Consider the following 12,209-nt stretch of genomic DNA (forward strand, 5'->3'; position numbering starts at 1 on the left):
CGTCCAGGGTGTATCCTGCCTCGATGCCCGATGACGCCTGAGATAGGCACAGGCTCCCCGTTGACTCGAGGTAGTTTGGATAAGTGGTAGAAAATGAATGGATTAATGTTTTGGTTGCCTTCTTTTCTTGACCATACATTGGTATTATTAACGCCTGTTGTGGAAGTTTTGAGGTTCGAGAGAATTAAAGCATAAAAATATCACACCAACAGGCACGGTCAAGAGTATAAAGGTTTTCACGGTTTATTGTTTTCAGCTTTGCAGAAGGACCCAACACTCTACGTGTAAAATCAGAGAGGAAGGGCCCCCATTATTGATAACACCAGCATTTTATAGACAGGAATAAAATAAACAGGACATGTAAAACCAAAACATCATCCACCATTGGCTTAGAAGCATCGCCTGTTCATCTTCTGACCAAGCTAATCCCACGGGAACAGAAAAGGTCTCATGGGAAAGCTCTGATTAAATGCAGTTTTAGAAAGAAACAACTGAAATCTCTAGTCACAATAACTACCAGCCATGGGAAATACAGAAGCCTAGAAGGACAGATTCATGTGTTCTTCTCTAAAGTAAAAATTTCCACTACAATTCCCCCCTTTTGTCCCTGGGACAATACACAAAATTTTACTAATCATTAATCTGTAACAAAATCTAAACTCTAAATGATCGATCGATACCAGTATTGTTAATCAACTACTTAATCTACAACATTGTTAATCAGCTAGAATATAATCACTTAAATCTTAAGCTAATCATGTAAAATCTCACATCAGCGTATCATTACCCCTGTAGGGTTCACATGAATGCTTCATAAAATACATGATCTTTAGTGGATAATATGCTGTTTTTGTGGGGACAGGCCCCGTATATATAAGAAATATGCAGTTAAAGGCAAAGCATTAAGCATTAATCAAGTCGTAACCTCACTACAAGTCACAGTCTCTACTGTCCGTATTCACCTTTGTCTGTTTCTGGATCAGTCTGGGCAAATTCAGTGAAATAGTCATCGCTGAACGGAGGACTCCATTCAGGGTCATCGTCAATATCGTCTAGTTTCACAAGTTGTTTGGTCGTTAGATTGGACATTATGATGTAATGAATGCATTTGTATATGCAAGGGCCAAACAAACATAATAAGAGTAATACCACAATCACTGGGATTATCATTGATAGATAGGGAGTCCACTGTCCGAACAGTGTATACCAAAGTCCCCAACTATTATCTCCGTGTTCGTCTCGTTTCATTTGGTTTGCTACTTTGTGCATATCATGCAGTGCATCTGAGATAGACCCTTGGTCGTCATCGTTCGAGGGAATGAAGGTGCAACATTGATCTCCAATCAGGGCACATACACCTCCCTCTTTAGCTAATAGAATATCTAAGGCCATTCTATTTTGTGTAGCAGTCAATCTAAGGGCCGCGAGTTCCTGTTTAATGCCTTCGGTTGCCCGATTAGTGGAGTTAATATAAGTGGCAAGCCGATAATGTGTGACTTCTAGTTGATTCCAAACCTGAGTCATCCCATACTGTGGGAAGAAGGAATCAAAGAATTTACTCAGTGTAGGTTTCAGTCTATGTTCTGGCGGAGGAAAGTCATTATAAGACACCTCTCTCTTGGGTCGCTTTATTGGTGAGTGTGAGTGAGCTATGACCACACCTGGATACCTAAACCTTGCTAAAGTACATACTCCTCCCCAGTTACGGGGTAGGGCTAGATACACGTTTTTACCACAGACCCAGTACCAGTCGTCAGCCCTGAGTAATGTGCCGGTGTCAGATGGATGAATGAGGGAACACTCTGCCTGTGGGCAGGTTCCGTCATCAGAATATGGGTAATATAAATGAGTGCACCTACGGCTGGCAATATTACCTAACGGTATGTTTCCTGTACCTACAAAACAGTGTGTGTAGTTCAATTTAGGAGGAGGCTGTGCAACAAATGTGTTAACTCTTGTTTGGTTTACTTTGAATGTTCGTTTTGTCACACGCATTAGAGTTCGTAGACATATGGTGGTACCAGTTAAATCAGTCCTCCCAGGACCTCCAGCTTCACACCACAGGGAGGCCGGTGAATTTATCACCAGACTCAAATGTGTGCCATTCTGGACTCTATAAGCATCCTGCTTCCACATGCAGTAAGAATTTCTACAGTATTGGGCTATGGCTTTCAATTCACTACCATTACTTTTCATGGGGATCATTGTGTGTTTACTCGCAGCTGTGGGGAGAATCATACACACATAACAAGACTCATTTGTGATCATTTTGGCAGTGTAGTTGGCAAATTGCCAATAAGTGTTTTCATGCACGTCTCTGCGACTTCTACCAAAGGTGGAAGTCTTTTCTGCATTCCCTCTAATTAACAGGCAGATCATAAGGATGCCAATGATCCCTAAAACTCTTGGGTGATAGTCAAACAGGCTCCTCATCTTAACAGGAGCTTTTACTCATCAATGTTGATCGATTGTAGAAGTCAGGTCTTATATTTGTGTTTGTATGGGAGTCTGGCTGTCGTAAATGTGTAATGCCGTCGTCATCTGCTGTCGTAAGTGTCTTTCACATTTACCTCTTTCAGTTCATTAATTTCATTTACATTTGTGTTTACATTCATATGTGTGTGTGTGTGTCGATGTTACTCCTTCAGATGATGCTGCTCCTTCTCGGTGTCGGCTGCTGCGTTGTATCAGGGTTTTCTTCTGACTCAGACACTATACGCGTCGTGGAAAGTCAGTTGGAGCTCACGGGAGAGGTTACTAGCACGTCACCGTGTGCCCTGATGCCCCTTCTCATTCCTCTTTGCAGCTGTCGGGTGTTGGTTTTTCCTCTGGCTCAGGAACCCGCTTACAGTGGCTAACGTGAATCCACGTTGCTCTCTCTGCAACCTTCACCGCAGTCTGCGTGGTCAGAAGTACCTGAAATGGTCCCAGCCACCGCCTGGCTCTCCAGCTTTTCCTCCTGAAATCCTTCACCACCACCCAGTCACCTGGTTTGAGACTGTGCAGATCTGTTTGCGTCACCTTAGGCAGTGCTTCCTTCACCTGCTTATGGATTTGAGACAAAACAGAGGACAAGTTTGCACAATAACACAGCATTTCATCTTCACATTGGCTTGTGGTTAATCTGGGTGTGTGTCCAGGCTCAATTCCTGTATTTGGGGGTCTGCCAAACAGTATCTCAAATGGGCTTAAATTCACTCTCCCTCTAGTTCTCGTTCTCATGTATAATAACACAATGGGAAGGGCCTTTACCCATGATAGACCTGTTTCATCACAGCACTTGGCCAATTTATTCTTTAGCGTACCATTTTCTCGCTCCACCGCCCCTCCGCTGGCAGGGTGGTACGCACAGTGTTGTCTGAGATCTATACCCAAGTACTCTCCCACCCGTCGAAGTGCTTGGTTTACAAATGGAGTCCCATTGTCACTACTGATTTTGTCAGGGATTCCCCAACGAGGAATAATTTCAGACAGGAGTGCTTTAGCTACTGCACTTGCATCCTGTTTGGAAGTGGGGAAAGCTTCCACCCACTTAGAGAACATATCCACTATCACCAAACAGTATTTTTTGCCTTCACTGGGTGTCAGTTCAATAAAGTCCATCTGAAGGTGTTCAAATGGTCGCTGTGGCGGAGGATGGGCGCTCTGGGAGACTTTAACGCCTCGGCCAATGTTGTTTGTTGCACACACTATACATTTCTCACTGTTACTGTCTCACTGAGACACTGTTATACATCCCCCCTTTTGACGCATGGTCTTGGCCATGCGCCAATTTAGCATAGAATTGAAACAATTTCTTTGGCAAACATGGCTTGTCATCAGGGCCGTACCAAACCCCATCTCTTACCACACCTCCTGCTTTCCTCCATGTGGCTCTTTCTTGGGCTGTAGACTGTGATTGAAGATCTTTGAGATCTGCTGTGGGAGTACATATTTGCAACATACACAAAGTTTCGTCGTTCTCTGACGAAAAAATCAGTTTCTGCGCAGCTGATTTTGCTGCTGCATCTGCTTGCGCATTGCCCTGTGAAATGGGGTCATGTTTCCCAGTGTGTGCTTCACACTTACATATGGCAATATATTTTGGCAACAGGATTGCATCCAGGAGTTCAGAAATCAGGCCATTGTGTGTGATTGCTTTACCTGAAGAGGTCAGGAAACCTCTGTTTCTCCACAATGTACCAAAATCATGTACCACCTTTTGATAAAGACACATGTGGGTGTGAATTCTCTATAGTGAACGGATGGGCCTTCCCCGGCTTCACATTTATACTAGAAAGATTCACTTCTGCAGTACATCTGTAATTATCCCAATACAACTTTGTCAGTAACAACACATCAGCTTTTGGCTGCATTTCAAACCACTCTTGTTCATAAACTACATCAGGCCCTGTGTGTGTGTGTGTGCTGTGCAGTGCAGATCATGTGTGTTCATGTATTGTGTGCGTGTAGGGTTAGTAACATCATAGGCCTTATCCAAGAGTGCTTGATTCACTGAATTCACAGAAGAGGTGCTGAGTTCCCACTCATACACATACAACAGAGGTCTGGGGTCCCACTTAACGCCCTGAAATTCACCTATTTGACTTCTACACACTTTTAATCCGTTTGGGGTGCTAATTAGGTTTATTCCCAATTTGCAGATCAAATCCCTGCCCATCAAATTAATCGGGCAGCATTCAGAAAGCAGAAAAGAAAATGTGAATGACTGTTGGTTATTCTCAACACACCTTAAGGGTGCTGTAAATTTTTCTTTCACGATAATCCCAGACGCTCCAACTGAATTCAGGGATCTACCACTCATTTCTGGCATCTCACTCAACTCATGTAATTTGATCACAGAGTTTCCTGCACCAGAATCTACTAAAAACAAAATGTCTTTCCCTTCTACATTCAATGTGTGCACTGGCATGTGCTTGTAGGCATCTAAACTGTATTTTGCATATGTGCCTTGTGGAGTATATTTCTTTTCAAGAAAATCAATAGCATTCAAAACCTTAAAATTTAAGTCGGAATCAGAAGTTAGCTGAAGCATTTCCTCATTGCATAGCATCAAAGATTTTGACTCACCCATCCCTTCAGGACTGACCTCCTCGACCTGAGATGTTGATGGTCATGCAGTTTCCTCATCATGTCTCTTAGGGCATTCCCTTGCCCAGTGATCTTGTCTTCCGCAAACAAAACATCCACTCCCTCCCCCTTTTTCTTTTCCGCCTCTGGCTCTTCCTCTTCCTCTCCCCCTTCCTCGATATCGCCCTCTTCCTCGATATGTGGAAGTCCCTCTCCATTGTGTATGAGATCTCGTCATGGCTTGCATCATCGTCAGCTGAACTTTGTGTGTTTGTTCTTCTCTCTTTTTTCCCTGATCTTGCTTGGCTTGTGTGAGCAGCTTTTCCGCATGCAGAGCATGTTGTTCGATAAGGCTCAGCTTTCCAGTGTCCCACGTGATGCATAGGTTTTTCACCTTGTCAGATATTTCCGGAATCAGTCCATTCATGAAACTGTTTCTCAAATGCGCCTCGTATGCGGTCACTACCCCCTCACTCATATTCTCGGGGGCAGTAAGGCCGCTGTGCGCGTTGTGTACTTCCGTGAGGCGATGAAGATATTGCGCAACTGTCTCGCTGTCCTGTTGTTTGCACAGCGCAATCTTTGTCATATCCATCTTCACTGGAAAAGCTTCATAACACGCTTCACGTAATTCCGTTACGAAGTTATAGTACGTCGCATTCCTCCCGCTCTCGTGATCTGGATGTCTCATGCACAGATTTTCATCCGGCCATTCATACTTAATCCGCGTTATGTCAGATGCTAGTTTTCTTCCCAGCAGGCGCCTTAGTTCAAGAGAGGTGGGACGAAATTCTTTGCAGAAACGTTCCAACTCCACACCAAACTTTTTCCCCCCCACTTCTCTCGGGTCAGGGAGGTGCTCATGAGCATGCTCAATGTCCTTTAGTGTCCACGGACGGCGTACTAACATAGGGTCTCCATCCGGCCCTGCTACTTCCACCATGGGCATTGTAATCACACTCTGAAGTTTCTCGTTGACCTCTGGAATCGAAGCCTCTTCTCTGACAGGTTCAAGATCCGTAGTCTCCTTTTGCTTGTCTTTCTGGCGTGTACGATCCGCGATCGGTGGAGAGGGTGGGTCAGCCTTAACTGCCTTCGGTGGAGGCAGTGGACTCTCCTTCGGCTCCACACGAGCTGGCTCCGGATCTGCGCACACCTGTTGACATGACGCAGCCGCTGCCAGACGTGGTCGAGGAGGCGGTCCATCCAGGTCGGGATCATCTGAAAAAGACTTAAGACACTGGAGACTTTGTGAGTTACTTATTGTACTTTGTGTATTCTGTACATATTGTATAGATGCTCTCTTTGGAGTACATTGTGCTTTTTGAAACCTTTTTTCAGCCTCTAACTTCCACAAGTGAAAAGCTGTCCAGTTTATTTCTACCCTGCTCTTCTTCTTCTTCCCAACATTATCTCTTTCCATTTGGGTCAGGTTACCTTTCAGCAAATCTAACTGCTTCAAGCTAAAACTGCCGCCATCTGGGAAGCCACACTCCGTCACCCACCGCAGCAATTGTGACACAGAATCAGGACCATAATTATTTCTCATATAATTCACATTAGGTCCAGTGACACACACTGGGTTTTTATAGAGCATGCTCTTAGAAATACTGTTGCCCATGACTATCTTAGTTTATTGTTGACAGTCTCTGCACCAGAAAGCCTGTGCTATGTGTGTGTGTGTTATCTTTTGTTTTGGCCTTTTCTCTTTTCCCCAAACCTGCTTTGCTCTCCGGAGAGTCTACACCGAGCTCGTCAGCTCTTAGCGGCGGGTTTTCTCAAAACCTCGCAAACAAGACACCTTTAGCACCTAATCCCAGATTAGTGCCGTGCTTTACTTTTGTATTTTAGGCCTTGCACTAGGTGCCTATCCAGGTCACTGACCTGTCGACAGATCCAGGTTTAAATCCTGTCTTTACAGCACTTTCTACACAGAGACAACCAACAATATTCACTATTCAACACTAATGAATTCAACTATGGTTTTCAAAATAAAACCCTTACAACTTTAGCAGATTAATCAGTGTTCTTTAACACAAATAAAAATAGATTCTCTCACCTTCCACACATCCAAGTACTTTTGATTCCAGCGTTGAGGCGGCTCACGGTGAACTCCCGAGTCCTCTCACGCTCATAGCCAATTTTGCGGTCGAGGTGAAGTTAACAGCCTTCAAGGCTCGAGCGCTGCAAGCCTCCCCGGGAATCCCCGAAGTCGACTCTCAAACGCGGAATCCTGCCGACAACGCCAGCCTGTTGGAAGTTTTGAGGTTCGAGAGAATTAAAGCATAAAAATATCACACCAACAGGCACGGGCAAGAGTATAAAGGTTTTCACGGTTTATTGTTTTCAGCTTTGCAGAAGGACCCAACACTCTACGTGTAAAATCAGAGAGGAAGGGCCCCCATTATTGATAACACCAGCATTTTATAGACAGGAATAAAATAAACAGGACATGTAAAACCAAAACATCATCCACCATTGGCTTAGAAGCATCGCCTGTTCATCTTCTGACCAAGCTAATCCCACGGGAACAGAAAAGGTCTCATGGGAAAGCTCTGATTAAATGCAGTTTTAGAAAGAAACAACTGAAATCTCTAGTCACAATAACTACCAGCCATGGGAAATACAGAAGCCTAGAAGGACAGATTCATGTGTTCTTCTCTAAAGTAAAAATTTCCACTACACTACATTATTATTTTTTGATAAGTTCAGAGGCATTCACAAAATAAGTACAAAATTTTTTGGGGGTATTTTAATTTCAATGCTGAATCCATGCTCATTTCTCCTTCTCAGATTTTATCATATAATGCAAGGCATGTGGCATGGGATACAGACATTGTGTGTGGGTAAAACTGATGCTCCAAACAGGTATTTTCAAGTAATTTCTTAGATAATTTTTAATTAATTAATTCAATTACTCTCCCCCTCCTTGAACCGCCACCTTATTGTGGTGGAGGGGTTTGCGTGCCTGAATGATCCTAGGAGCTATGTTGTCTGGGGCTTTCCGCCCCTGGTAGGGTCTCCCAAGGCAAACAGGTCCTAGGTGACAGGCCAGACAAAGAGCGGTTCAAAAACCTCTTATGAAGAATATTAAAGCAAGGTCCGTGACGTCGCCCGGTATGGCGCAACCGGAGCCCCACCCTGGAGCCAGGCCCGGGGTTGGGGCCGTAAGGTCTCCGGTGCCTGTCGTGGTGGCAATCCCCGAACCCGGTGGTGGACACCGGAAGTAAGGGATGCTGTCAAGCTGAAGAAGGAGTCCTATCGAGCCTGGTTGGCTCGGGGGACTCCGGAGGCAGCTGATAGGTACCGGAGGGCCAAGCGAGCTTCAGCCAGGGTGGTTGCAGAGGCAAAAACTAGGGCCTGGGAGGAGTTTGGTGAGGCCATGGAGAAGGACTATCGGTTGGCCTCGAAGAAATTCTGGCAAACCGTCCGGCGTCTCAGGAGGGGGAAGCAGTGCCCTGCGCACACTGTTTACAGTGGGAGTGGGAATCTGCTGACTTCGACTGGTGACATTCTCGGACGGTGGAAGGAGTACTTTGAGGATCTCCTCAACCCTACCAACATGTCTTCCAGTGAGGAAGCAGAGGCGGAGGGCTCGGTTGTGGTCTCGTCGATCCCCCAATCTGAGGTCACTGAGGTAGTTGAGAAGCTCCTTGGTGGCAAGGCACCGGGGGTGGATGAGATCCACCCTGAGTACCTTAAGTCTCTGGATGTTGTGGGGCTGTCTTGGCTGACACGACTCTGCAACATCGCGTGGCGGTTGGGGACAGTGCCTCTGGACTGGCAGACTGGGGTGGTGGTCCCTCTGTTTAAGAAAGGGGACCAGAGGGTGTGTTCCAACTACAGGGGGATCACACTCCTCAGCCTCGCTGGTAAAGTCTATGCCAGGGTACTGGAGAGGAGAATTCGGCTGATAGTCGAACCTCGGATTCAGGAGGAACAATGTGGATTTCGTCCTGGTCGTGGAACACTGGACCATCTCTATACCCTCACCAGGTTGCTGGAGGGTTCATGGGAGTTTGCCCAACCAGTCCACATGTGCTTTGTGGATCTGGAGAAGGCATTCGACTGTGTCCCTCGTGGTGACCTGTGGGGGGTGCTCTGGGAGTATGGGGTCCGTGGCCCTCTGCTAAGGGCTGTCCGGTCCCTATATGACCGGAGCAGGAGTTTGGTTCGCATTGCCGGCAGTAAGTCAGACTTGTTCCCAGTGCATGTTGGACTCTGACAGGGCTGCCCTTTGTCACCAGTCCTGTTCATTATTTATATGGACAGGATTTCTAGGCGCAGTCGGGGGCCGGAGGGAGTCCTGTTGGCTTCTTCAAATCAGGACCTTCAGCGTGCACTGGGACAGTTTGCAGCTGAGTGTGAAGCGGCGGGGATGAGAATCAGCACCTCCAAGTCTGTGGCCATGGTTCTCAGCCGGAAAAGGGTGGCTTGCCCCCTTCAGGTTGGTGGAGAGTTCCTGCCTCAAGTGGAGGAGTTTAAGTATCTTGGGGTCCTGTTCACGAGTGAGGGAAGGATGGAGCGGGAGATCGACAGGCGGATCGGTGTATCTTCTGCAGTGATGCGGTCGATATACCGATCTGTTGTGGTGAAGAGAGAGCTGTGCCGTAAGGCGAAGCTCTCTATTTACCGGTCGATCTACGTTCCTACCCTCACCTATGGTCATGAGCTTTGGGTCATGACCGAAAGGACGAGATCCCGGATACAGGCGGCCGAAATGAGTTTCCTCCGCAGGGTGGCTGGGCGCTCCCTTAGAGATAGGGTGAGGAGCTCGGTCACTCGGGAGGAGCTCAGAGTAGAGCCGCTGCTCCTCCACATCGAGAGGGGTCAGCTGAGGTGGCTTGGGCATCTGTTTCAGATGCCTCCTGGACGCCTCCCTGGGGAGGTGTTCTGGGCATGTCCAACTGGGAGGAGGCCCCGGGGAAGACCTAGGTCACCCTGGAGGGACTATGTCTCTCGGCTGGCCTGGGAACACCTCGGTATTCCCCCAAAAGAGCTGGAGGAAGTGTCTGGGGAGAGGGGAGTCTGGGTGTCCCTGCTTAGACTGCTGCCCCCGCGACCCGGCCCCGGATAAGTGGTAGAAAATGGATGAATGGCAATTACTCTCTTCAGGCAAAGGGCGTAGCTCCTAGATCAGCAGAGGAGTACAACACAGGTGTGTTACAACACAACTGAGCTCCTTTTTACAGGAGAACAATATATTTGAAGCGTTTCAGTCAGGTTTCAAGCCCCATCATAGCACAGAAACTGCACTTGTTAAAGTTACAAATGACTTGTTCCTAGCTTCGGACTCTATGTCCCTATTAGTTCTACTTGACCTTAGTGCTGCATTCGACACTATAGAACACAACATTCTTCTAGATCGCTTACAAAATTACACAGGTATTCATGGACAGGCTTTAAGTTGGTTTAGATCCTACTGTCTGATCAAAACCATTTTGTAGTATTAAATGGTGAATCCTCCAGTTTATTGCCAGTTAATTATGGGTTTCCTCAAGGGTCAGTCCTTGGACCCCTGCTTTTCTCAATATACATGCTTCCATTAGGGAACATTATTAGAAGACATGGGATTAATTTCTGTTATGCTGACGATACACAGTTATACATCTCATCAAAACCAGATAAAATAGCTAAATTGTCCAAATTAACTCAGTGCCTTAGAGAGATACAAGATTGGATGAGCTGTAATTTTCTGTTGTTACACTCCGATAAGACAGAAATATTAATTATTGGTCCAAAAACCAGTACACAGAAGCTCTCACAATTCAACTTCCATTTAGAGGGATGTACTGTTACTAGTAGCTCGACAGTGAAAGACCTGGGTGTTATATTAGACAGTAACTTGTCTTTTGAAAATCATATCGCCCATACTACAAAAACAGCCTTCTTCCACCTTAGAAATATTGCCAAGCTGAGAAACATCCTGTCTGTATCTGCTGTGGAAAAGTTAGTAGATGCGGTAGAGCGTTTTCATATTTAGCTCCCAAACTTTGGAATAATCTTCCTGATAGAGTTCAGTGCTCAGACACACTTTCCCAGTTTAAATGTAGATTAAAAACTCATCTCTTTAGTCAGGTGTACACATAATACATCCCATAGTATTGTGCACTATTATATCAGACTTTCTACCCATCCCAAGGCATCCAGAAATCGTACCAGCTCCGATCATCTTCTGTGCGATGAAGATTTTGGACCTCCACTGAGATGACTCTGAGAATCCTGAGGCATCTAGAGATGTACCAGCTCCAGTCAGACTCTGTGATACTATAGAGGAGATGTGAACTCCATGTGATCTTTTGCAACAATACAACATTTGTTAGACTGTATATTTATAATCACACCCTTCACTGTCACCCATATGAGTATGGGTTCTCCTTTGAGTCTGGTTCCTCTCAAGGTTTCTTCCTTTATCATTTAAGGGAGTTTTTCCTTGCCACTGCTGCCTGAGTCACCTCAGACTTGCTCATTGGCGATAAATACATACACATTGTGAACTAAATCTATCTAATATTAATCTTGAATTTTGCATTCTTGCCCTGCAATGGGTTGTCACCCCAGGGTGTATCCTTCCTTGATGCCCAATGATGCCTGAGATAGGCACAGGCTCCCCGTGACTTGGGGATAGTTTGGATAAGCGGTAGAAAATGAATGAATGAATGAATGAATGAATGAAAAAAAAGCGCTATACAAATAAACTTGAATTGAATTGAATTTTTCCAAACATGCCAACATCATTTAACCAGAGGGCATAGGGGACTGATGCTTACATCTTTTGATAGAAGAACAGAGGCAGCTGGCTGCCATTGGCATCCTGAAAGGGAGAATAGCCTGTGGCAGATCGTTTGGGGCATACTCCACCCATTCCAGGCTAGACGATGACAACGAGGGACCCTCGGAGCAAAGAATATGGAGCACCTTCTCCAACTCTTGGATAGTCACTGAATCTGGACATTGGATTGTTGAAGAAGTCTTGGATGATGTAATTTATCAGAGCCTAGAAGATGGAAGGGGCATTAGTAAGGCTGAGCGGCATGACCAGATTTTCATAGCAGCCAGTCAGTCTATTACTGGACGCACACCATGTGAAAGGTGTTGTGAAGGTCGAGCTTCAAAAAAATGGTGGCCCCATGGAGGAG

The 12,209-nt window shown here is 45.8% G+C and overlaps 1 protein-coding gene across 1 annotated transcript; it reads right to left on the reverse strand.

Moving 5' to 3' along the window:
- Window positions 1-1,661: 1,661 nt before the first annotated feature.
- Window positions 1,662-6,861, reverse strand: LOC125146152. Its single transcript, XM_047822033.1, has 2 exons — window positions 5,979-6,861; window positions 1,662-3,042 (listed from the first exon to the last, which is right to left on the reverse strand). The coding sequence occupies exons 1-2, from the start codon at window positions 6,689-6,691 to the stop codon at window positions 3,039-3,041; spliced, it is 717 nt and encodes a 238-aa protein (XP_047677989.1). The 5' UTR covers window positions 6,692-6,861; the 3' UTR covers window positions 1,662-3,038.
- Window positions 6,862-12,209: the final 5,348 nt, after the last annotated feature.

The sequence above is a fragment of the Tachysurus fulvidraco genome, chromosome 13 (assembly GCF_022655615.1).
Source record: "Tachysurus fulvidraco isolate hzauxx_2018 chromosome 13, HZAU_PFXX_2.0, whole genome shotgun sequence".
Lineage (NCBI taxonomy): Eukaryota > Metazoa > Chordata > Actinopteri > Siluriformes > Bagridae > Tachysurus > Tachysurus fulvidraco.